This window comes from Molothrus aeneus, chromosome 3 (assembly GCF_037042795.1).
Source record: "Molothrus aeneus isolate 106 chromosome 3, BPBGC_Maene_1.0, whole genome shotgun sequence".
Classification (NCBI taxonomy): domain Eukaryota; kingdom Metazoa; phylum Chordata; class Aves; order Passeriformes; family Icteridae; genus Molothrus; species Molothrus aeneus.
Genome location: NC_089648.1, coordinates 109,450,077 through 109,474,963, shown reverse-complemented (window position 1 = coordinate 109,474,963; position 24,887 = coordinate 109,450,077). Strand labels below are relative to the sequence as shown.

Sequence of the window (24,887 nt, the reverse complement as noted above, 5' to 3'; positions counted from 1 at the left end):
GCACAGGTCTGAGGAGGAACAACTGGGGGGGGCTCAGCCTGGAAAAAAGGAAATTCAGGGTGATCTTCTCACTCTCCACAACTCCTTGATAGGAGGGTGCAGCCAGGTGGGGCTTGGTCTCTTCTTCCAGGGATGAAGAAATAGGATGATAGGAACTGACCTTAATGTGCATCAGAAGAATAGTTTAGAATAGTTATCAGGAAAAATTTCCTCATTGAATGGGTTGTCAGGCTCTGGAACAGGCTGCTCAGGACAGGGGTGGAGTTACCATCCCTGGAAGGGTTCAGAGGGTTTGTGGATGTGGCATTTGGAGGCATGGTTTAGTGGTAAACACAGAGGGGATCTCAGAGGTCTTTTCAAAGCTTAACTACTCTGTGATTCTATGGTAAAGGCATAAAGGGGAGAGAAACAATGGCAGGTTTGATGCCTAAAGCAAAACCCAGCTCTTGGCTCAAGTTATTTTTAATAAAAATTTAAGGAAAAATGTAACAGCTGGACAGGGACAGGCAGGAATTGCTGTTATGTGGAACAGTGAGATATCACCAGTGGTGTAGTTTTTAGGATATCCTCTTGAAGCTGTTAGAAACTTTTAACTGTTGGCTGAATTTAAATTCTGGGCATTGCTAGCCCAGAATTCATGAGTCACCTTGATTATATTCCTTCAGGTGAGGGGTCCCAGGCCACAGTGGTTCTCAGGGGAGCTGGTTTTGGTGAGGAGCAGCTGGCCCTGCAGGTGGAGGTGGACAGGAGGAGCTGCCACATCTCATCTCTGAATCAAACCCAAGTGGTTTGCCAGGTGCCGAGGCTGCCGGTCGGGACCTACCCGGTGACACTGCTGGTGGCACCTCATGGCTTTGCTCTTGGTGCCACCCCAGGACAAGGGATCTTCCTCACAGTCCAGCCAACACTGGGAGCTGTTGAACCTCCTTCGACTTCAGAGATTGGTAGGTGTGAACCCCCCAAGGGAGCTGCTTCCTGCTTCTTCCTTGGCATGGCATGTTTTGGTTCTTTACTTTCATCGCCAAGATTTTCACCTGATGAAGAAATTTTATGGCTGTGTGTGCCCCAAAGCACCGTCAAAAATGTCCTCAAGACTGACAGATTCTCTCTGGCTCTTTGTACAGGCAACCAGTTTCCTGAGTAGTTTTGTTTGGGAGTTATATCTTCAAGTGCACATATTCATTTCAGCAAATCATTAGTGCTTCACACTCATCCTCCCACATCCATTTGATGTGTAGCTTTGTACTATTTGAATTAATCTGGCTAATTAAAGTGGGTATTAGGGAAAATTTCTTCACTGGAATGCTTGCCAACCACTGGAACAGGTTGCCCAGGACATTGGTGGGGTCACCATCCCTAGAGGGATTTGAGAGATGTGTAAATCTGGCACTTGGGCACAGTGGTGGGCCTGGCAGTCCTTGGTTACTGGTTGGACTTACTGATCTTAGAGGGTTTTTCAAACTAAATGATCCTATGATTCTATGACTGTGAAATGGCTGAACTCTGGTTAATTCAAGCCTCATTGAAGCAAATTCATGTTCTGAGGAATAAAATGGAAAACTCACCTGTGTTTAGGTGAGTTAGGTACAAAGGTTTAGGTACTTAGGTACAAAGCTAAGAAACTTGGAGGAGCTAAAGCTAAACTGAATCTCCTTCCCTTCCCATTATACCTCCTCTCCTTGAAATAGAAGAGGAAATAGAGTGATAAATTCCATACCCAAAGAGAAGAGCTGGAAATATATTTTTTTTGTTTTGAGAGGAAAGAGTCTCCTCAACCCAATGAGAAATGTGGCAAACACTCTTGTTATACCTGGGCTGTGCAGTGAAGGACAGTCTCAGATTATCCTTTGTTTTCAAGCAGGAAGGAATGCAGCAGAAACAGCATGAACCAAGTCTACCCTGACAGGAAAGTCACCCAGTCATTTCTCTGTAAATCTCATTTTATTTGTGGGATCATGGTGACAATCACCACTGAGAGCAGCACTGGCCTCAGTGCAGCTCAGACACGTGGCTTATTTTCAGTAATCATGATCTGACTGGGCCATGCTTGCCCACATTGGAGCAGCAAGACAAAAGGAGTGCTGGTCTGTAAAATTATCCATGGACAAGCATGGGATAGACTTGGGATAAGATAGGGTTCCTAAGCTAGAAGTTATGGACACTGTGCTTTTGGTTTGGGGATTTTTTGTATGGGTTTTTTCTGTTTGTTTTTTTTTTTTGGGGGGGGGGGAGGAGGGGGTTGTTTGTATTATTTTTTCTGCGGTTGATTTTATTGGGGTTGTTTTGGTTTTTTTTTGATCACATGGAAAGAAAACTATTCTAACTCTTTTACTATAATTTTTTGCCCCTAATGAGAGGGTCATGACACACTAAGTCTAAGAATCACTTTTAATTCATAGAAAACCCAAATACCTCCAAATAACTTTAAAAATAACCCAGCAATGGCAAATTTTAATGCTTAGGCCTTGTTTCTCCTTTCCTTTGCTGGCAAATTCACTCCTCCCAATTACAGTGATCTGTCACTCATTAAAAAGAAAGCAAGAATAATGCTATCTTATATTACATGAGCCTGGAATGCTTATAATTGGAAAGAATTACAGCTTCCATCTGTGTTTTTAATTTCTTCCATTTCAAATACCTCTCTTCAATCTCATTGTAAAGTGCACACAGGCAGTATTTCACTGCATATAGATATAATGTAGATATCAAAACTTAACAGCATCAGTCTTTACACAACACTAGTGGATTCTGAACTCTAAATCTGAAGCTCCTTATCTGACAACTCCTGCATTTGCAAGTGGCTTCAGTTTTCACTTCTTGCTCTTTCTGACTCTGCAAATTTAATGTTACAGGACAGGAAGGCAACAAAGCACCTTGTATTTTGCTGCTTCAGCTCCCTCTTGTTAAAATATCCCTGGTCTCAGTGGTGCCATGCTGGGAGATCCCCATGACCTAACTCTAGAAGCATGGAATGCCTTTCTAAAGATACTCCCACGTTCCCACTGAATAGCAGGAGCTTGCTGTTAATGTATCTGATTGCTCTCATTGGCCTGGACCTGCTGCCAGCCACAGGAAATCATGACTAAACTTCTATAATTCTCTGGTGGTTCAAAGAATTAGCAGGAATAGGTAATTTCAGGAAAGTGTGCAAGGGAATTTTTCATTAATATATAATTACTTTACTTTGCTTACATCACATGTGAAAAGAGGGATAAAAACTCAGTAGGTTCATGATACAGCCATGCTAATAAAGACAAATAAACACTGCATTAATTAGTGCGTGTCTGAGCAGTCTGTTCAGCCATAATCCTAAAAACTCTGCAGTGCTGAGAACTAGAGAAAAAGCTCTAAGTTTCAAGCAACATTTCCTTTTAACCTTTTTTTTTAAAGTTTCTCTGAATCGCATCAGAGCGCAAACTCCAGCTTAGAATTGCCATTAATGCCCGCTCCTGTTCTCTTTCCTGCTTCTCTTTGAAACATCCCTGAGTCCTCTAATCACTTGGAAAAGCAAAGGGGCACCTTGGCTCTTTGGAAGTGGATACTGAAGAAAGATCAAGCACAAGGCTGACTTGTGTCGGGCATGATCCCGCCTGGGATTGGAGAGGCTTGGTCTGGCACGGAGGAGAGCTGATCTTGTTCGGTGCTCCACGGAACGAATCCCTCCGTGACTTCCCTCACAAATCCAAGTCTCCAGCTCTGCCAAGTCCTCTTTCTATCCCAAGTTTCCTACACACATGCTACAGGCTTTTCTGACAGCGGGGAGCTTGGCAGCTGTTTGAACTGTGAGAGCACCTGCTGCGTTAAGCTCATTTTCCATTCTTAGTGCTTCTTCCTTCCTTCCTTATTTTGTTCTTGGGCTGGGGATCAGGCTAAGGGGGAGATCACAGGCCAGGGCTTGCTGGTTTAAATAAGTATGTCATTAAAAAATAAACCCAGAAAAAAAACAACTCAGTTGTCCTGTATTGTGGAGGAGAATTCAAATAATTCAAATTCAAAGAACTCAAGTAAGGCAAGAAAGATCTCTGGTGCAAGAGAGGGAGCCAAGCACAGCAAGGTGGAACAGATCATCATCAGCTCAGCTGAGAGACTTTTGTAGTCACCTCTAAACAAAGAATTCTTTGTATATTAAAATATCCTACATATTGATTATAATGGAATAATTGTTTGTTTTAGGAGGACTCAGGGTGACTCTCAGGGGGACCAATCTGGAAGGGGTAAATGCAGTGTTGTTTGGATCCCAGCCTTGCCCAGTTTTGGAGGAGGGCAGAAATTCAACAAGAATTCAGTGTAAAGTTCCTTCTCGGGTAAGAAACCACACTTTGGGGAGCAGTCAGAAGCCAATGTGACTTCCTGTGTTTTTCTGGCCTGAGCTATACTAGGGGAAGGGCAAAGAGTAACCCCTCAGCCAAGTCTTGTCTGTGTACTCTACAGATTAGAACAGCTTAATTAAAAATAGATTAATAGAAGATTGATGAAAACCAGTGAAAAAAGCAAGCTCCTCAATTTAGTAAGAGGAGCTTTAATTTTGCAAATTAAAACCTGCATAGTTAGTCTGGGATTTTATTTACTAGTTTAATGTACTTGTATGGATATAGAAAATCCAAATCTGCACAGTCTGGGATTGTTTTAAGGTTTCTGAATCTCCACAGATGCTCTTTAAAGACAACATAACTATAAATATTTAAGTAGAGTATGGTGTATGTGAAAGTTTCATCAGTGCCATGTGCCTGACTTTTGTATGGGAGATGCAGGAACATAGGAAATAACTTTTAAAAAAAAAAAAAAATTGGTTCATTCTTATCTCTGACATTTTCTTTCTCTCTCTTCCTAGGGGGCAGAGGATGCTGCTGTCCAGGTGACACTGATTTTTGAGTACAGGTCAACAACAGTAACCAACTTGTTCCAGTATGATCCTTCCTTAAACCCTGCACTTGTATCCCTGAGCAGGAACAGAAGTGGCATAGCAGGTGAAAATGCAGATGTGTATTGGGCATCTTCTGGAGAAGGGTTGTTAGTGCTGATGGTGTTGGAGCAGAGGGAATTTATAAATCTACACAGTTTGATCTAACATTTTGATCTAACCTTGTTTGTTTTCTTTTAAATTTTAGTTCCTGTATTTCCTGCTAGTCCTGATCAGTTGTGGTTGGTTTTTTATTGGTTTTTCACTAGTATACATGAGGTAATGAGTTGCTTGCCCCATGGTATGGATGATGTCCACAGGATGTCAGGTTCAGTGTAGTCCTGCTTTTGTGTCAGGTTTCTCTAACTTTGCTCTGAAATGATCCCATCCATTCATGCAATGATGGGAACCAATGGAATAGCCTGAAGCTGTGTCAGGAAAGGTTTGGGCTGGGTATGAGGAAATTATTTTTCATTCAGAGGGTGGCTGGGCACTAAACAAGCTCCCCAGGGAATGGTCACAGCCCCAAGGCTGCCAGAACTCAAACAATGTTTGTACAACTCTCCAGGTACAGGGTGGGATTCTCAGGACTGTCCTGTACGGGGTTGGGAGCTGAACTTTGATGATCCTTGTGGGCCCTTCCAACTCAGGCTATTCCATGATTCTGTATTGCTTAGTAACAGATTCATCCATGACAGGATGAGCTCTGGAGAGTGTCCTTCTCCAGGATCCCCAGGGGTTGACCATGAAGAGCATCATGTGCATTTTGGGTTACTGAAAGCAGGGGACAGGCAACATTTCCTTCACCCAGTTCCCATTTCCAAGCCAAACTGTTCCTTCCTTTTTGACCTCGTGATGTTTTACTTTAGAATATGAACATAGACCTCATAGAATTCATGGGGACAAAATCCTAATTAGATCTCATGGAGTGTTTGCCATTCCTGTCTTTTGAAAGTTTCTATTTGGAGTTGTTTAGGTTTTTTGGTTGTTTTCCCCCACATTTCCCTCATTTCCCCCCCCAGGATTTTGGCTGTGTGTAGAGAATAGAAAGCATAAACAGTGAATGATGTCCACTTACAAACAAGCCTTTTAGGAAAGTTTAGCACATTTCTGCGTGGCAAACTGACAACAGTGATTTGGTATCTGAGACAGTGGGGAAGGAGATGGGAGGAAGATAGAAATATTTCTGTTTTCTTACCTATCCCATTCCCATTCCTCCAAGAATATAATAATAATCTGACTTTTTTCTCAACCTCTCCAGTGAACACCTCAAAGCTACCCGCAGCTCCCAAATTCAGTTGGACTTTTTGGCGCTGTACACGGTTGGGTGACTGCCAGTGCCAAAATTCCTTGTGCACTCCCAGCATTTCTGTTCATTTTTCCCCAAATGCCCTTGTCATTTTCTATTACTCCAGAATGCATAAATAAGAGAAAACGTCCTTTATCATCTGAATATTATTCAGATACCACAGCACCAAGGGGAGGTTTTTGTAGCCGCGGGCAGCTCAGGTGCAAAGAATTCCTTAATGTTACAGTGTCTCATGAGCTGTGGTGGGGCTGAGTTCAATCTGCTATTCAGAACCTCCACGGCTTCCTCTTTTAATATAATTTTCCTTCTATATAATAAAAAGAATAAATAAATTACACTGATGCCTTCCAGGCATCTGGGATTAAGCTGACAATTGACCAAGAGTCCAAAGAGTTCATGTTATTAACATATTCAACTTCTCAGGCTTTCAAACTTTATTTGAGTCTTTGTGAATGCAGAATTGAAAAGTACCAGCTCCAAGACCTGCTTAGAGGAGCAAGTAGTTGAAGGAATCTTTGTACAGGCTCTTCTGTTCCTTCCTCCCTCTTTCATCCTTTCAGGGGAGAGAGGAGGATGAGGTTCACCACCTAAACACATCCCTGTGCTCAATGTTTAGATGTTTTGCATGGTCATTGAAGATAAATAGCTGGTTCTGTGGTGGGATTTGCCACAGCTCTTTTCTGTGTCTTGCAATAGGATGAATCATGGCAGAAAGTCTCTTTTCACTGACCAAGATAGAGATATCAGTGAAAATGCCTTTATTTGGACTGATGGATACCACCTTATTTTTATAAGCTATTTCAGAAGAAATTTAAGTTATGAAAATCCCTTGTCTCTTGGCTTTGTCCTTTTCTGTCAGTGCACTGTGCACTAATAAAGAAAAATATCCTCTATCATTTGAACACAGTTTGACACACAGCAGCTTAAATAGGAGAGAGAGTCATGATTACTGAAAATAAGGTGCTTTGGAGCAGAGCTGGTTTTCCCTGGAATTGAGTTAATTTTTTTCATGTGGGGCTGTGTTTTGGGTTCATGCTGAAAATGGTGTGGGTAACACAGGGATGTTTTATTATTGCTGAGCAGGGCTTGCACAGAGTCAGGGACTTTTCTGCTCCTCACCCCACCAGTGAATGGGCCTGGGGTGGACACGGATTTGGGAGGGGACACAGCCAGGACAGCTGATCCCAACAGACCCAAGGGATTATCCAGACTATGTTACTCATGTCCAGTTTATAAAGCTAAGGGAGGAAGAGGGAGACAGCGTGATGGTGTTTTGTCTTCCCAAGTCACCATTCCATGTGATGGAGCCCTGCTGGGATGGCTGAACCCCTGCCTGCCCATGGGAAGCAGAGAATGAAGTCCTCGTTTTGCTTTGCACACATAACTTTAGCTCTACCCATCAAACTGTTTTTATCTTCACCCACAAGTTTTCTCCCTTTTATGATTCCAATTCTCTCTCCTATCCCACTGCAGGAGAGGGAGTGAGCAGATGTGTAGGGCTGAGGTGCCACCTGGGGTTAAACCATGACAAGCACATCTGACTTTAGGTACACAAGGAAATGCTTGTTTTACTGTAGAAGGGTCCTATTCCTATTACATGACTTCATAATTCTGAAAAACAGGCTCTAGATAGTTTATCAGGGATTAAAAAAAAAAAAAAAATCCCAGAACCCCTCAGCTCCAGAGCTTTAAAAAAACTGGTTTTGGTTTTTATCAGGTTCAGATATTTATAGGACAGACATTTATGGTAGAGGCACATGAACCCTGTCCTGAGTGTTGCTAAGAGTGGCTATTGGTGGTCATGACCAAGTTCACTGTGCTGATGGCTCAAGACAACCCTGATAGCTGGTGACCTTGTGCAGGTGAGATTGAGTAGGATACAGAACCACTGAAGGGTTTGGGCTGATGGTCATGACTGGACCTACTCTGGCATGATGGGACTCTGCTCTTCCTCAGGCAATGGTCATATGTGCTAAAATAACCATTCCCAGAAACACTGGAAAAGTTCCCTTCCTTTCTCTGCAGGAGGTGAGGAGCTCCACATTGGAATATCCCAGTTTGCCAGCTACCAGGGCTCAGATGTCAAGGTCCAAATTGGGGACTCGTGGCCCCAGATCCAGGCACAGACAGAGCATGGGGTTAATGTGACACTTCCAGCCCTGCCTGCAGGGTGGTACAATATTTCTGTCCTCATCAATGGCATTGCTGTCACTTCAAACAGGTGTGTATTTTGCTTAGAAACTTCATTCTCCATTTTATTTGGTGTTTTAGGGTTAATCTGAAAAGGATGGGTTGAGTTTTTCACTAATTCTGTACCTAAAGGTGAATTTTACAGTGTGGTATGAAATTATGAATAATTATCAAGGCATTTATTTGTCTGTGGAGCCCGAGTCAGCAAACTGCTAATGCTAGGCAATTAACTTCCCTTGGATCAGTAGAGGCAGGAGAGAAACATTTTAGGAAAAAACAGTTGATTTGATGAAAAATGCATATTCAGGCAATCAAAGGTATTCGCAGATTCAGGTCAAATGCAGATAAATCCTGCTGTAGGAAAACAGCAGAAGAAAAGAAACACTTTTCATCAGAAAAACAAAAGCTATTTTGAACAATACAAAAATGCTTTGTTTGGAGAATTTTTTAAATGATGATATTTCCATTTCCTAAGGTGACACTTCAAGTTCATGCCTAGATAAATGTAATATAAATGAATTAAAATGTGGAGGAAAGCTGACCTGAAATTGGGATGTAGGAATGTATTCAAAAGCAACACAGTTTTGTTCCTCAGCCATGGCAGCTGCCAGGAGTGGTCCTGAAATTACAATATTAGGGAGAAATGAGGTGTTTTTATTGCTCACAAACCAACTTAAGCTGCTTGTAATGTTAATGAACCTCAGAAGGAGAAAAATTGTGGTTGGTGGGGTGGCACACGGGGATTCATCCCACCTGGTACTGGAGTCTGTTAGCAGCACCATCACTTCATCTCCAGGGATAGATGGGAAGGAGATGGGTCATCCCAGGAGAGGACTCTGAGCTCTGGTGGGCTGGATTGCAGGATTGGGAAGATCCCTTCTCTAAAATGTCATTTTAGGGAAGGGGATGTTTTTGAAAGCAGAGTGATGAAGAAAAATAGATGTAAATGGGACAGAAATAGAGCTATAACTTTATCTGGGTGAGCTTCATGAGCTCGTGTCTGAGTTTCCTATTGTTCAGTTTACTCCACTCTTCGGTGGGAGGGTGTGAGGATAGAGGGCAGCTGTGATGCCTTTTCAATGCACTTCTATTGGGCATTGAGATCTGCTTGCCAAAAAATCCTTTTTCTTGCTTTCTTTGATGGGCAATTCAGTTGGACTAAATTTGGCCCACAAGTTGCCAATAGACAAGAGAGTGTTTGTGATAGATGTAGCTCAAATGTGTCCCTGGCCAGGGATGGGGAGGGTTGGAATGAGATGATCTTTAAGGTCCCTTCCAACCCAAACCATTCTGTGATTCTAAACCACATGGAAAAAATTTGGGGTGTTGGGTGGTCTTGTCACTGTGACATCAAACAAAGGGGATGTGCCAGGTGGGTGCTTGGCTTTCTGGGAGCTGTAAGAAAGAAAAGCACTACAACAGGAAGGAAAAATAAAAGAATATCCCTAACTGCCCCAAATCCTTTCTGTATTGGTTGTGTTTTGCAGGGTTGAGCCATTAATCCAGTACCTCTCTGAGATCTTCAGCATCCAGCCATGTTGTGGCTCCATTCTGGGTAAACAGCATTGGTACATCTGCAGCCACTTATGGAGGTTAAAGGGATCAAGGGCACAGTTTTCCTGCAGGAATGGAAAGTGCATCCCATTTCACATCCATTTAAATGAGGGGGTTTTGGATCTGTGACCCTTTATTATGCAGGCATCAATGGGCAGACAGCAGCTGTGTGGAAATTTGGGATTGTAGTGAGCATCCCTCCATCTGGTTGGCTGGCTCAGGGCTCCCTGTGCTTTGAAATTGATTTCCCCAAGTGTTTGCTCATGTATCCTTGCATGTTCCCATTGGGAAAACACAGCACGCCCACACCTGGCTCATCTGTGCTGTTTCTTTCAGTCATTTTGCCCCCATCTTTCAAGGTTTTCCATGTGAAAGTTAGGTGGAAAGCAGAGTACAATTGTGGTTTGAAGCAAACAATAATTTGATGTGATCCCAAAAGGGATGTTCATTTTTGTTATGTTGAAAAGACAAAATAAAAAAAGCCCTTTTTCAATGTTAATTTTAATCAAAAGGGAAATATTTATTAATCCCATTCTAAGCTTTTAGACATTGGAAATAATTTAAGTGTGTTTCTGAGCAGAACATTGCCGAATTAAAAAGAAAAGTTTTACTTTAAATCTTCAAAAGCAGATTTGGGGTGGCTGATTTATTTTGTCATTTGGCTGGTGGTGGAGGAGAGTTGAATCCCTGTAGTGAATTTTACATGAGCCCTTAGAAATGCTTTTATAGAAGACAGAGAAATTCTTGTGCTACAACCTCAGGTCCTCCACAGATTGCTCTCCCAGGCTCACAACACATTTAAAGACACAAAAATTCAGAGGCTTTGTGGTACGTGATTAGTTCAATAGTTTGTGAAGTGCTCAAGCCTTGAAAGATGAGAGAGTGTATAGAGCTTGGAGAGCAAATCCTATCAGTATTGAAAATTAAGCCATACTACAAAAAATAATACAAGTCTTACCTTTTTTATATTTCGGGGTAAATTGAAAATTAAATAAGAACTGATTAACTCTTTGGTTGTGGTTTTATGAATGGCTTAAGCTGGATAAAAACCTCTTTGCTGCAAAAAGCACCAGTCCCTTCCCCCTTACCTGTCATCTGCTGTCTCTAACACTTGTGTGTACATATGGGTTAAGGATTTGGGCTCACTTAAAAAGAAACCTCATCATAAACCAACTTATTTTTTCAGCTAGATCATGGGAAAAGGGAGAGAACAGGCTGAATGGATAAAGAGGTTGAAGCAAGGCAGGACACTGGGAGTTCCAGTACTACAAACAAAAGGAGCATGGACAGAGCCTTTGGGTGGGCTCTTCCCAGTGAGGGTGGTGCAGCCCTGGCACAGGGGGCCCAGAGAAGCTGTGGCTGCCCCTGGATCCCTGGAAGTGTTCAGGGCTAGCTTGGATGGAGTTTGGAGCAACCTGGGATAGTGGGAGATGTCCCTGCCCATGGCAGGGGGTTGGAAGAAGGTGGCCTTTACAGCCCCATAAAACCCAAACCATTTGGTGATTCTATGAAATCTGACAATGCCTGAGTTTGAAAATATTCACAGTTGCATTCTTCTTCCCTGTGGGCATCAGGAACAAACTACCTCCCCACCCACCTGTAGGGACAGTCCCATTCCATGAAGAGTTCAGCCTCTGTTTACTCTCAGGGGTCTTTCACAGCAGCTTTCTCCATTTCTGTGGTGGCTTCCTACAGTAATTTACTGCCACAAAGGTCCCTGGCTACTTGTTACCTTAGCCTCTTGTCCACATAGGATTATCCTGATTGCTGCTATTGTCTCTAGCTGTCTTGTCCAAAAAAAAGGGATTTTATTTCTTTCCTTCAGCCTGTCACGCTTATCAGCTTTATCATAAAAGGTTTGTGATGGAAAGGGCCTTGAAGATCATGGTTTGAGATGGTTCAGATATGGTTATAAATTCCTCTTCTGCATATAATACCCTTCCTTATTTTGCTTTTCTCCTAGGTGGAACACTGCTCACAATCTCTGGGGTGGGCTTTAGCCAAAATCCTGCCCTGGTTTCTGTGTCAATGGACAATCAAACCTGTACAGTTACTCACCTGGAAGAGCAGACAGTTTGGTGCCTGACCCCACCAGCTGTTAATTTGTCTAATGAAGATTCACATGACGTCTCTGTCAGAGTAAATGTAGCCATCAGCAGTGGGTCATTTCAACAAGCTCTCTTTGCAAATAGGACCACCACCTTCCACTACCAAAGAGCTTTGACTCCCCTTGTTACTGCTGTTGAAACAGAAATCAGAGATGGAAGCCTGCTCTTGAGCATTCAGGGAATAAACATCACTGGATCTGTGGCTAAGCTTGGACACACTGAATGTCAACTTGAGTTTCAACGGGGCAACCAGTCTGCAATGTCTTATCAGTGCTCTTTGCCACTGAACAGCCTGGAACCTGGGACTTTCCCCATCCAGGTCATCCAGAGGCAGCTGGGATATGCTCAGGTGACAGCAAGGCAGCAGACCCTCACCATAACTCCACAGATAACCTCCATATTCCCATCACAAGGATCCATCTGTGGTGGGATGTTGCTCACTATATCTGGTATTGCTTTGAAATCCAGGAGGAATTTAGTACAGGTCAGCCTGGAGAATAATTACTCCTGTGAGATCCAGAAGTCTGATAATGACTCCATCAGCTGTGTTGTCCTCCCAGAAACCCACCCTCTGCACCCTCAGTGGCTGGCTGAGGCATCTCGGGCTCTCAGTGTCACTGTGGTTGTCAATGGGGTCCACAGTGTGTGCCTTGGGGGCTGCACACTCCAGCTGCAGGAGCACTGGACCCCCCTGGTACATCTGGTCACCTGGAAGACCAATGGGACATCCACCCACATGACAATCAAAGGACAGAGGCTGGCATGGCAGGGTGACAGCCCCGTGGTACACGTGGACAACAGCACTGCCTGCAAGGTGACTTTTTGGAACGAGACCATCATCACATGCCAGACAGCCTGCCTGGCCCCAGGGGAGCACAGCATTTCCATATCCAGCAGGAAAAGTGGCCGTGCTTGTTTCAGAGGGACATCCAGCCTTCTCACCATCCTGCCTTGGGTGTACCAGTTTTACCCATGGGATTTCAGCACCAATGGGGGAGGCCTGCTCAGCTTGGCTGGGTTGGCTCTGAAGGGAAAGAGGATGACTTTAGTCCTCATAGACCATCACCCTTGCCTCATTCTCAACATCACCTGTGTGCTCATCCAGTGCACAGTGCCTCCAGGGAAAGGCACGAGGGCTCTGAGTCTGAGAGTAGATGGACACTCCTATTACCTTGGAACAATAAATTACAGTGAGGAATTTACCCCAGCTTTCCTTTCACTTGTTTCCTCTGGTCTCCTTTTAACTTTGACAGTATCACAGGTCACAGAGATGGACGTTATCCAGGTGTTTATTGGAGATTTTCCTTGCAGCAACATCACCATCAGTCGCTCCCTGTTGCAGTGCACAGCTCCTCTGCTCCCTGTGGGCGAGTACCCCGTGCTGGGCCTGGATATTCCCAGGGGATGGGCTTCCTCCAACCTGATGTTCACTTCTCATCTGGCAGTGACAGCTGCACATCACAACTGGGGTAAGTCATGGAGGGTTGCTGCAGTTCCTCCACAGGGTTTTGCGTGAGGCACTTTCATGACTTTTTGTCATGAAAGCAAAAATTATGAATTAAAAAAAAAACACAACTTTTGTTGAGAGCTAGCTGCCAGGCTCTGTCTTAAATCCCATTTTCTGTTCTTTTCTAAGGTGGCTTGAATGGAGGACGAGTTTACCTGCATGGAACTGGTTTTTACCCAGGAAAGACTTTGGTCACAGTCTGTGGCACCAGCTGTGAACTCCTGGGAAGCACAACAGTGACTGAGCTGAGCTGCCTTGCCCCACGCCTACCAGGTCAGTTAAAACCCAGAAACTGTCATTGTGATAAAAATATGCCCTAAAATTTTACCCAAAATGGGGAGTCCTAGTGTATCTCATCCCAGGGGAACAAGGAGCAGCCCTGGAGAGAAAGAGGAATTAACATAGCACAGACAAAGTTTGGACTTGGTGATCTTGGAGGTCTTTTCCAACCATAATGATTCCATGAATCTGTGATTTCTGTTTTTTGAACTCAGTCTGAGGACAGATGGTGTCAGGATGAGTTTTTGTGTCCGTGGCCATGGATGTTGGATTAGATCCAGCATGTGCCTGTGGCCACACTTGCAGAACATCAATGTTTCCTCAGAGCAGTTATTCCATGGGAAAAGTCCCCATGTAAAACATGAATATGGACTGCAGGGCTGGGTACCCAAGCACCTCTTGGCCATTATGACCATCTTAATGAATTAAGCTCCCTTAAATGCCTTTTCTTCTGAGGAAAGGGTCTCAAGTTGCACCAGGGAAGTTCAGTTTAGATATTAGAAATTTTTTTTTTCACATAAAGTGTTTTCAAGCTTTGGAAGACAGTGCCCAAGGAAGTGGTGGAGCCATCACTCCTGAAAATGTTATAAAAACATGTGGATGTGGCACTTGAGGACATGGTTTAGTGGCGAACATAATGTTGGTGAGATGATGGTTGGACATGATTATCTTAAAAGTCTTTTCCAACTTTAACAATTCTTTGATTCTGTGGCCACACACATTTTGTGTTTTGGTTACATGGTGGGATGGCCCCACTGTGATAAAGGTGTAGGAGGAAAAAGGTGAATGACTGGAAGGGTGAACAAATGACAGACCATGGCCAGTTCATACCTTTGGGAAGCTGGAGATGAGGATTTGACTTCCTTGAGAGGAGGATGGGATCATCCATCATGACCACAGCATCTTCCTTAACTGGAGAGAGACATGATGATCTCCATCTGCCTCTTTGAGAGAAATAACCCTGCTTAAATTTTGGAGCTAACTCTTCAAAATGAGCATTTCCTGGGACAAGATACATTCCCTCCTTTTCCTACTGAAGGCTCAGAATTAGGCTTCTCAGATCTGCAAAAGGCAGAATTTAAGCCTTTTAAGTCCCACCTCTGAGCCATGTAGAATTCCCCAAATTCTAAACATGAAGAATTCACCTTGGTGCTTGACTCCTTGCTGGAATCCCCATCCCTGGAGGTGTCCAAGGAATGACTGGATGTGGCATTCAGTGCTCTGGTCTGGGTGACAAGGTGAGGAGCAGTCAAATCTTGGACTCTGCAATCTTGGAGATCTTTTCCAGCCTAAATGGTGCTGTGATTCAGGAATTCCAACACTCAGAAGCTTAACATTTCAGCCCCTTCATAGCTCTGAAGTTGGAGAGCATCTGGCGATCTGCAGAAATGTTTGCTGTTCTGAGGCTGTCCAGACATCCAGGTGACCAGAGATCCATGACCTCTTATTCTTTGTGGATGTGAAAGAAAGGTGGCAAGTTAGAGTGTCCATCAGGGTAAATTCACAGGGGTTTGTTCAAAGGTCTGTGGAATAGCCATGCTCCAAAATAGAAGTTGAATAAATTATTTGCCAAAAACCACCCCAATGTGAAATTTAACATTCTTTTGAGCAAGGGTTGGACAAGAGGCCTCCAGGTGTTCTCTTCAGCCTCACTTTAACCCAAATTCTAAATTTACTCTTGTCATTTTGAACAGTTTCTTTCATAGAATCCCAGAAAGATTTTGGCTGAAGGAGCCTTAAAGGTCCTCTAGTTCCAGTGCCATGAGGAATACTAAAAAAGATGGAAAGGAGAAAGGGTTTTAAAACTCAACCAAAAGCACTCAAAAAGAGACACCAAGAGGGCATAAAAAGTTCAATTTTCTTTGTTTTAAACAAGGCCCAGGCACAGTCCACAGAACTACTTGTTATTTTAAATAGAAAAAGACACAGTGCTGGACTGTTGGGAAAAAATAAAAAAAAAGCACAAAACGGGGCACCCTGGTTATTGCAGGGAGAATAGCATACTAAAATTTAATCACATTGATCCAAAGTGTGCTCAGAACTCACTGAGTGGTTGGTGGCAGAGGGATCCTGAGAAAAGCAAACTTACAGGCAGGACCACGATGCTTCTTCCTGTCACTAGATGTCAGCAAGTGAATGCTGATCGCTGGTTGTGTGTCTGGAGAGGAAATGCAAAGGAAGCCTTGCCTCACCCTCTCCTGCCCCGGGTTTTGCAGCCGTGCCAGTTTCACCAGTCGAGTTGCAAAATATTTGTTAATTAAATATTTACAAATAATTTTTTTTTTCCTTTTCTTAAAAAAAATAAGAATTATTTTGTAGACTGCTCAAATCTGTGTTTGTCAGGCTCCTTGTGCTCTGTGAGACACTTGTATTCAGCTTGTGCATATCTACATCTGGCATGGGTAAATCTGTATACAGAGCAAGATGCTTTCTAGATACTCTTCCACCTCATGCTTAATATTTAAGGAGTTTTTTTCTAATATTTAAGGTTTTAACCCTTCCCCTCACCACATTTAGGGTGGTTGAAGCGCAGTAACTCCAGTCTCACCTCATGGTTTGCATCATGCTGTTTGCCTGGGGAATTTTGCCACTTGGTGCTGGCACATCCACTGCTCAGACCTTTCTTGCACTACCTCATCCCCATGGGAGAGGTGGCAAAGAGACTCCAGGAATGGGAAGGAATGGGAAGGGGAGGTCTGTGGTGCTCCAGAGCCCCTCAGTGTTGTGTCCCAGGATATTTGTCTGACTTTTCCCTGCTCTGCTCGCTGAACTGGCTGATATGAAGAGTTTAAGCTGCATTTCTTCTGTTACTGGGGGCTGTGAAGCAGAACCCCCTCTCTCCTCTGGCACTGTGGGATGTCAGGTGGCAATGGCTGCCTTGGCTCTCAAAGCTGGGTCATGTTGTGTCTGGCTTGCTCGAGATTAGAGATGTCCACGTGGGAATCCCCAAATGGTCCCTGTGGCTCTCTCATGTGATCCACAGGGCAAGGCTCTGCAGGTAGGAAATGTGACTTTTTTCCTTCTTTCCCTTTGAGCAGGAAGTTTTCTAAGAGATGAGGGATTGCCAGGCTCAGCAGGATCCATCCATAAGCCTTCCTCATGGGGCTTTCCTTAGGAACTGGTGCTGAGTGGGGTCGCAGAGAGGTTTTGGTTTGATCACTGGCAAGGGCTGGGAATGTTACTGAGATATTCCCAACCCAGACCACAGGGAATGGGAATGCAGGACCAGACTATTTTATAAAAACTGTTGTCTTTTGCAAGGTGCAGAAAAATCAATTCAGAACAGAGCTAGAATTTGATTTTCACCCTTAAAGCTTAAAAAAATTAACAAAATTAAATAAAATTAACAAAACCTCACTGCCTTCAAGGAAAAACAAAACCAAAAGAAAAATGCCCAAATTAACCCATGAGTCTTTAAAAGTAAAGATATAACTGGCTTGATCACCATGCCTGCAAGGGTTCAAAAGCCATGTAGATGTGGCACTTTGGGACATGATTTAGTGGTGGGTTTGTCAGTGCTGAGGGAATGGTTGGGCTCAATCTTAGAAGGCTTTTCCAACCAAAATTATTCTATGATCATGAAAGCTGTCCCCTTCTCTGGTTCTTGCTTTGTTGCTTCTTTGCCACTGCATGAGCGAAAATGCAGTTGTAGATTCTGTTCAGCTCTGGTTAAATTTACAGAACATGTGGGTAATGTTTGTGGGACTGAGTTGTGCTTCTGTGAAAGATGAGAAAACTGGCAGAAAGCTTGAGACAGGTGAGAAAATATCTGATTATTCCTCTAAGGTGATATTAGGGTAAATACCATATCTTATTTTTCCAGTTAGCCAGTCCCTGAGATTTTATCTTTTACATTAAGGTGGAGGTAAGGAAGGCACCTTTTAAAGGAGGTGAACTGATAAGAGGATGCATCTGGGTAAAAGCTGAGCCTGATTTTCCTGGTTGCATCAGCATGCTTGGAATAACAGGTCTGACTTCAGGGTTTTGATGTAACAGTTTTGGGATCTTTGTTGGAGGGTTCTGGACCTGCCATTAACCAGACTCCGCTGGTAAAAGTGGATGTTTAGGGAGGAGGATTTAGATTAGAGACTAGAAATGAGACTGGTATAAAAGGATGTGGTTTGGTGGAACTATTTAAATAAGGCAAGAGAAGGGAGAGGAATGAGTTTTGGTTCTAACAAGGAGATGCACTGGGCCAGGACAATAGGGACTAGAGCCAGGGAAATTTGGGGATTTGTATGAACAGATGCAGAAGATATGATGAAGGGGGTCTGTTGTGGTGTTGTGGCAAGTGGGACCTCAGGAGAAACCAGGGCCTCTGAAGGTTATTGTGGAGATCAAACCAAAGGATCCAAATGGTCCCTTCTACCTTTCAAATCCAGAAATGAAGTTAAGAGGGGGAAATAAAGCATATTAATTACATGGCAGGAATGTTCTGACAGTGAGATCCATCAGGCAGTGGAATGGATGCTTGAAAGCCACCTCTTGGGACTTCTGAAACCTGTCTCATGAAATGAATGTCTCAGGGAGCAATTCTTCACAGGCAAAGGTTGGACTCAATGACCTTAACAGGTCTCTTTCTCCTCTCCCTTTTATTAACTATTTTTTTTCTAATTCTTTGTCTTCCCTGCTAAGCACATGTTGCTGCTCCACAGTCCATTTTGTGAGGGGTGGATAACCAGGGATGTGAGTTTTGGCACTGGGTCTCCTTGGGCAGTTCTTCAATCAATCCCCAGCTGCCCTTGGAGCCTCCTGTAGGTTTGAGCCTCATCACATGTCCAGCAGTTGTTATTAAACAGTGACCCAGAACAAAGCCCTTGTGCTGAGCATCCCAGGATCCTGGATTAAGCCAGAGTATCCCTCAAAGCCAGGGCTGGGGGTAGTCAGTCCCTAAGCCATCACCACCACACAGAGATTTGGCTGCTGTAGTGTCTGATCTCAAAAGAGAAGCTGTAATGAGCTGAGGGCATTCATCCCAGTAATGGGATTGCAGGTTTGATCTTTATAGGGAGTATAAAGCCTAAAGCAGCTTCATTCTGGGGTTTGAACACACTAACCAATTAAGCAAGGGGGAAGAATTGTGTCCCAGAGCAGGCAGAATATCCTTTTAGGACATGCCAAAAGTGTGTTGAAATCTTTAGTTGATATTTTTGCTGCTGTTTGGTAGGAGATAATGGCACCAACAATACCAAGGGCTATTTGTGTTTCATGGTTGGAGAAATGGGAAGGGAAAGGCCAAGATTTCCTCCTAAATGAATAAAGACATTAACACCTCTGAGAGGAGGGAAATAGGAAGATCTTGGAGAGCCCCAAGGAAGGAATGGGAAAAGAGATATCTAAAAGTGATGTCTCCATCTGATGGACAGGAGATGTGGGATGGAGGGGGTGAGATTTTCCCCTCCTTCCACCTGAGAGAGAAAAAGCAATTCTAAGTTTGATTCTGGGGTGTACAGATGAAGTAGGGCTTGTTTGGATTTTGCTTCCTCTGATCTCTTTGCAATCTTAGTAGCCATATTCTAAAACTTAGGGTTTATAAATTAATAACTTTGTTTGCCTGTTTTGAGTTAAAAATTATTTCAGCCATTGGTAGGATACAAGGCCAAAATTAATACCTTTATTTGCCTGGTTTTAGTTAAAAATTATTTCAGCCAATGGTAGGATACAAGGCCTTCTGTTCCCACAGGCATGATAACTTTGGGATGAGGGCACTGGAGCACAGCAGAAATGCCCAATTTCCACATTTTGGGGTTGTTTCAGAAGTGCCAGACTGTTCTTGTGCTGAGCTCTCAGGGCTGTGCAGGAAACACCTTCTGGTGACCTACACGAGCCAGGCAAGTTCTTTGACAGCAGCAAAATATTGAGGAAAACAGTCCTGACATTCTGCGAGTAATTTCCAACATTTGGCCCAAAATAGACTTCAAGTGGTTTTCCACATAGAAAAACTCTGCCATATTCTTTTCAAGACTACAAAAGAAAACCAAAGCCTTCCTGTAATGAATTGGTTCCACTCCAGGTTGTTGCAAATGCAAGATCTTTGCAGAATTTAGTCCTCTTGGATGCTATTTATTTATCAAAACACAGATATTTAGTGCTGCTTAAGATGTCCTTGGAACGTCAGGAAAGACATATGGCTTTTGTTGTAGTCATAGCATACCTGAAGTAGCACTAGATAGAATTTTTGGACAACAAAAGCAAAATCTTGCTGTCATTATTTTAGGCTTCTCTGCCAATTGCTTGTCTTAGATGTAGGTCTTCAAGGCAGGGATTGTGTTTGGCTCTGTTTGGATGCCAAGCAAGAAAATTGCCCGTGGATTTTTGGAAGGAAAGGGATTAAGCAAATATTGCAAAATTTGCGAGCATGTGGGTAACTTTATTTTCTCATTCTAAATCCAGAGGAAAAAAAATACAGAAAAATTGTTAACTCTCTCTCTGAAGTTCAGAGCAGAAGAACTGATAGGTTTTAATATTTCAAAAATACCTGAAACATTAAAGAGTTATAAACTCTTCAGAAATACCCCATATGAAATAGTAAGCTTTAGCAAAATGTGCTAAATATTTTAATACAGGAAATAGAATACTTTCGTATTTTTACAATTTCAACCCCCATTTTTTAGGATTGCTTAGGAGACAAGACATGCATTAACAACGACACTTCCCCAGAAACAAGGCACCTTTTGAAAAAATTGGAACTGACAAAAGCAAATAGAAAAAATCCCTTTCTTGATAAATTCCCATTGATTGGATTTCTGATGCTTAAGGAATGCTCTTGGATGCTACACTGCAGTCTATTATACTGTCCACAGAGCTTTTCAGGAGTTCATTACAACTATTTGGTTAGTTCAGGATTAATGAATATTCTCCAAAAGTCAGTGCTTTGAGAGAAACAGATTTAATGTCTGTTATGGTTTTAATGCTCAAAGGACTCCAGTCTAAAATTGCTAAACCTGAATATTTCAACTAAATCTGGACTTAAGTGACAGTTCATAATACTTTCTTTCTAGCATTTTTTGTCTGGACTTAGAATACAAAAATCTATTTTTTTTTTCTCACAGAATCACAGTGAATCACTTAGGTTGGGAAAAAACCTCCAGGATCACTGAGTCCAACCTGTGACTGATCCCCACCTTGTCACCCAGACCAGAGCACTGGGTGCCACATCCAGACCTTCCTGGACACCTCCCAGGGATGGGGACTCCAAACCTCCCAGGGCATTGCATTCTAGTGCTGAGCAACCCTTTCCATGAAAAAAAAAAAAAATTCTTCCAGATGTTCACACCACTTGTTCTTTAAATAAACCTCAAAACAGCTGCTCCCATTACAATTTTTACCTCATCTATGGAGGCGGACTTGGACTACATCTCAAGTCATACTTAGCAGTAAAGCAAGGTGGGAGATCCCAGTTCCCACCTGTTCTCCAGGAGCCCTCCAAGCTGTGTCAAAGTTTCCTCAAAAACTGTTTCTGGGTTTCAAACTTGTGATATATGTTAATTTGTCTAATCATACATCTCCTTGGTAAAAGTTTTGTGCCAGATTCCTGAACTGTAAAATGTTCGAGCTCTCTCAGAAGAAATATCCATGCTTTTATTCAATCCCTTATGTCATCTCCTTCTGGAAAGAGCACTTTGATCCCAAAGACCATCCTGGCGTTCAAGGCACAAAGGATGCTCAGGGCACATTTTGCTCACACAAAGCAAATGAGGCTCAAGGAGTCGCATGGAGACCTAATAATCCTCAAAAAGGATGCAGCTAAAGAGAGGCTGGGTGCACATCAGGAGCCAAAGGATCATGGAATGGTTTGGGTGGGAAAGGACCTTAAAGTTAATAGGGAGGGACACCTCCTGCAATGACACCTCTCAGCAGTTAAATTGTGCTCAGTGTCAGTGGTGTTTAGGCTGCTTTGGGTTATTTTTTCCTTCTCCTGTCTTGCAGCCTCTCTGGCCATTCTCTGTGGTCTGACATATTCTTCTGCCAGCTGCCAAGAGGACAGAGCCACCTTCATTGAGTGTGACATCCGAGTCCTGGTGGGCACCTCCCAGCAGAGAGGATCTGTGTCCTACTTCTACATCTGTGGGCACACCCCTCCCCAGGGAAATTTTGCTGGACTCCTTGCCAGGTTAGTGCCATGTCTCTCCATCAGCCCAGTGGGTCCATCCACAAATTACATCCCCCCATGGCTTTCCACGTTTGCAGAGTTGTTCCAAATGATGGACTGAAGGAACAAATTCTTAGTTCTCACATTGATGCCAATAGAGCTATTTAGCCTTAGACCACTAGAGAGCTCTGCTGGGTAGTGGAATTCATTCCCTGTGCCTATCAAAGCATCTCCAGTCCCCCCTCCTCCCCTCCTGCCTTTTTAAAGTGTTTGAGAGACATCAGAAAATCCATCTCGTAAACAGCCTGCTTTGTTCCTTCTTAGGTTTTAATATTTATCTTCTGATCCAAAGCAACATGTGGTGGATGCCAATGGGAAAAAAGATTAGGCATTATGAAAAGCAGAAGTCTTCTTTTTTCTGTTGTTTTCCTTTTTTTTTTTTTCCTTCTATTTTTTTCTTCTTTCCCCCCCCCCCCCTCTGCCTTTCTCCAAGTATTTTCATGAGGAAAAAGTCAAGGACTAAATTCAGCAGGGTGTGCAAGGGTGCTTATTCTTTGCAAATCCAAGGCCAATCTGTCCAGGAGTATAACTTGGAACTGTTGTCTTTGATGGAGTAGTAAGGATTTATTCCTGCTGAGCACTTCTAAGGATAAGTGGGATGTCTGAGTTAAGGAATAAACAGGTGAATGATTAAAGATTTGGTTTGGAAGGGACCTTAAAGGTTATCTTGTTCCAACCCCATGGGCAGGGACATCTCCCACTATCTCAGGGTGCTCCAAGCCCATCCAGCCTGGCCTCGGACACTTCCAGGGATCCAGGGGCAGCCACAGCTTCTCTGGGCACCCTGTGCCAGGGCCTGCCCACCCTCACAGGGTGGAATTTCTACCTAATCTCTAATCTAAATCTCCCCTCCTTCAATTTGGAGCCACTGCCCCTCGTCCTATCACTCTATGCCCTTGTGAAAAGTTCCTCTCCAGGCTTCTTGTAACTCCCCTTTAGATACTGGAACAAGCTGAACAAAACTTTCCAGAAGTTATTTAGTAAATAGAGAATTAGAGCAGCATTGTAATACACTGCCCATGATTTGCTGTACGTGGTGAACAAACTTCTGGCTGCTGCATCTTGCCACAGTCCAGATATTTCAGTGAAGTTGCAGAAGTTTGATTCTCATCCTGACCTGGTCCTTGCATCATACCTGGTGCTGATTCACCAGAGAGAGCTCTGGATAACCTGAATTGAGGGGGGAAAAAAACCCTCAACTGGCATTTACTGTACAAAGACAGCAAGACATGAATTCCACAGCTTTTTTAAACTTTTTCAAAAATATAAAAATAGAAGCTTCCAACTAAAATTAATTTAAAAAAAAAGTTTACATAGTTGTGACACCTCTCTGTGGGTCCGTCACTTCTTCCTCACCAGTTTTTTAAATTTGATCTAGCCTGGACTTCTTAAGAAAATTCTCCCCAGTTTTGAGAAAATCACTGTTAGGCAGAAAGAAATTATTTTCCTGCTGAGGAGACAGAGGGCAGAATTCTGCCCTGATCTGTACAAATGTCCAAAGGCACACTGTGCATTGGTAATATCCTGTAACGTCCCAGGAGATGGGGAGGACAGATCTTTTGAAGAAGACAAAAGTAAGGAGACTTGGAAGGGGGGAAAAATTGTGAAATTGAACTAATTTAATCACTTCTACTGCTCCAAGAATGATTGTTTCAAATCAAGAGACTCCAGGAGCCTTGCCTTGTCTGGTTGAACTTTGCTCTGCTTTTCCTCACATCAGTGTAAGCCCAATCCAGAGAGCCATCAAACTTGAGAGGGACAGGACAACCCCATATGTGTTTCTTTTTTTGCTTATTTTTCCCTGAATATCAAAACTGGGCTCAGGTCTTCATTGATAAAAAATGCATCTTCAATGGCATAATAATAATAATAAGAAGAAGAAGAAAAGTATCCTGTGATTACTTTTTTGTCTTTCTTCTTTTCTTGGTTTGGGCTGCCACTGTGCAGAAAGTCACAAAGTCCTTTTAGTGACTGTTTGCTTATGGTTTTCACTGTGGTTTTTAGTCCAATTTCACTGTGAATGCTCCAGAGACTGGTTTATTATTCCTCCTGGGAATCCTATCAGGGTGAGATTTCTGAATCAAATCAATCAACTTTTTTTACCTACTATTTTTTACATTTTTCCCACTTCTTCGACATCTTTCTTATTGTCTTAACTTTTCACCCTATTGTGCTCATGCTTATCTTTTAGTTGAAAATTAAAACTTGGGCTGATATTTTTTTCTAGTGAGTTCATTTCTAAATTAAAGGGAAGTTTATTTCTTGCTAAAGGGAAGTAGGGGCAAGTAGTTTTTTTGTTTTCAAAAAAGTTTCCTGATTTGAGAAATCTTAGAAAAAATAGAAGGAAAAAATTGAAAGGTTTGAATGATACAAATTAACTTATTTCAGAACTTCTGAAAACTGTTTTCCAAATTTCAGTTCAGAAAAATATTTAATTTTAAAGTATTAATGGAATTTTCAGGAAAGTCTTAGAAAATTTAAATGTTTCCACCAGAAAATAACTATTTTGAGAATTACTGAAATAATTCATATTGATCACTTTAATTAATAATTATAAATATATATATGAATTTTAGTTCTGTGCAAATGCTCAAGGTTAAGATATTTGTCCCAGGATGGGGACAAAACCACTGAAGTAATTCCTGACTTAAGCGAACATTGAATCTCTTCTGTTTTTCTTATTAATTTCATAGAATCACAGAATAGTTTGGGTTTGAAAGGACCCTACATCTCATCTCATTCCACCCCCTGCCACAGACAAGGACACCTTCTGCTATCCCAGGCTGCTCCAAGTCCCATTCAGCCTGGCCTTGGACAATTCCAGGGTATGGGCAGCCACCTGGACAGTGTTTTTCAATGGTTTAAATAATATTTTCTTTATGTATTCT

At 42.7% G+C, this 24,887-nt stretch overlaps 1 protein-coding gene across 1 annotated transcript in view; it reads left to right on the top strand.

The window, feature by feature from the left end:
* The window catches only part of PKHD1 (PKHD1 ciliary IPT domain containing fibrocystin/polyductin), a 235,758-nt gene that overhangs the window by 27,797 nt on the left and 183,074 nt on the right, over nucleotides 1-24,887 (top strand). Inside the window, exons 26-33 of the mRNA XM_066545943.1 lie at nucleotides 666-944; nucleotides 4,174-4,304; nucleotides 4,832-4,967; nucleotides 8,235-8,430; nucleotides 9,887-9,954; nucleotides 11,917-13,530; nucleotides 13,698-13,841; nucleotides 21,777-21,960. Of these exons, the coding sequence (XP_066402040.1) occupies nucleotides 666-944; nucleotides 4,174-4,304; nucleotides 4,832-4,967; nucleotides 8,235-8,430; nucleotides 9,887-9,954; nucleotides 11,917-13,530; nucleotides 13,698-13,841; nucleotides 21,777-21,960 (2,752 nt within the window). The remainder of the gene's footprint in view (nucleotides 1-665; nucleotides 945-4,173; nucleotides 4,305-4,831; nucleotides 4,968-8,234; nucleotides 8,431-9,886; nucleotides 9,955-11,916; nucleotides 13,531-13,697; nucleotides 13,842-21,776; nucleotides 21,961-24,887) is intronic.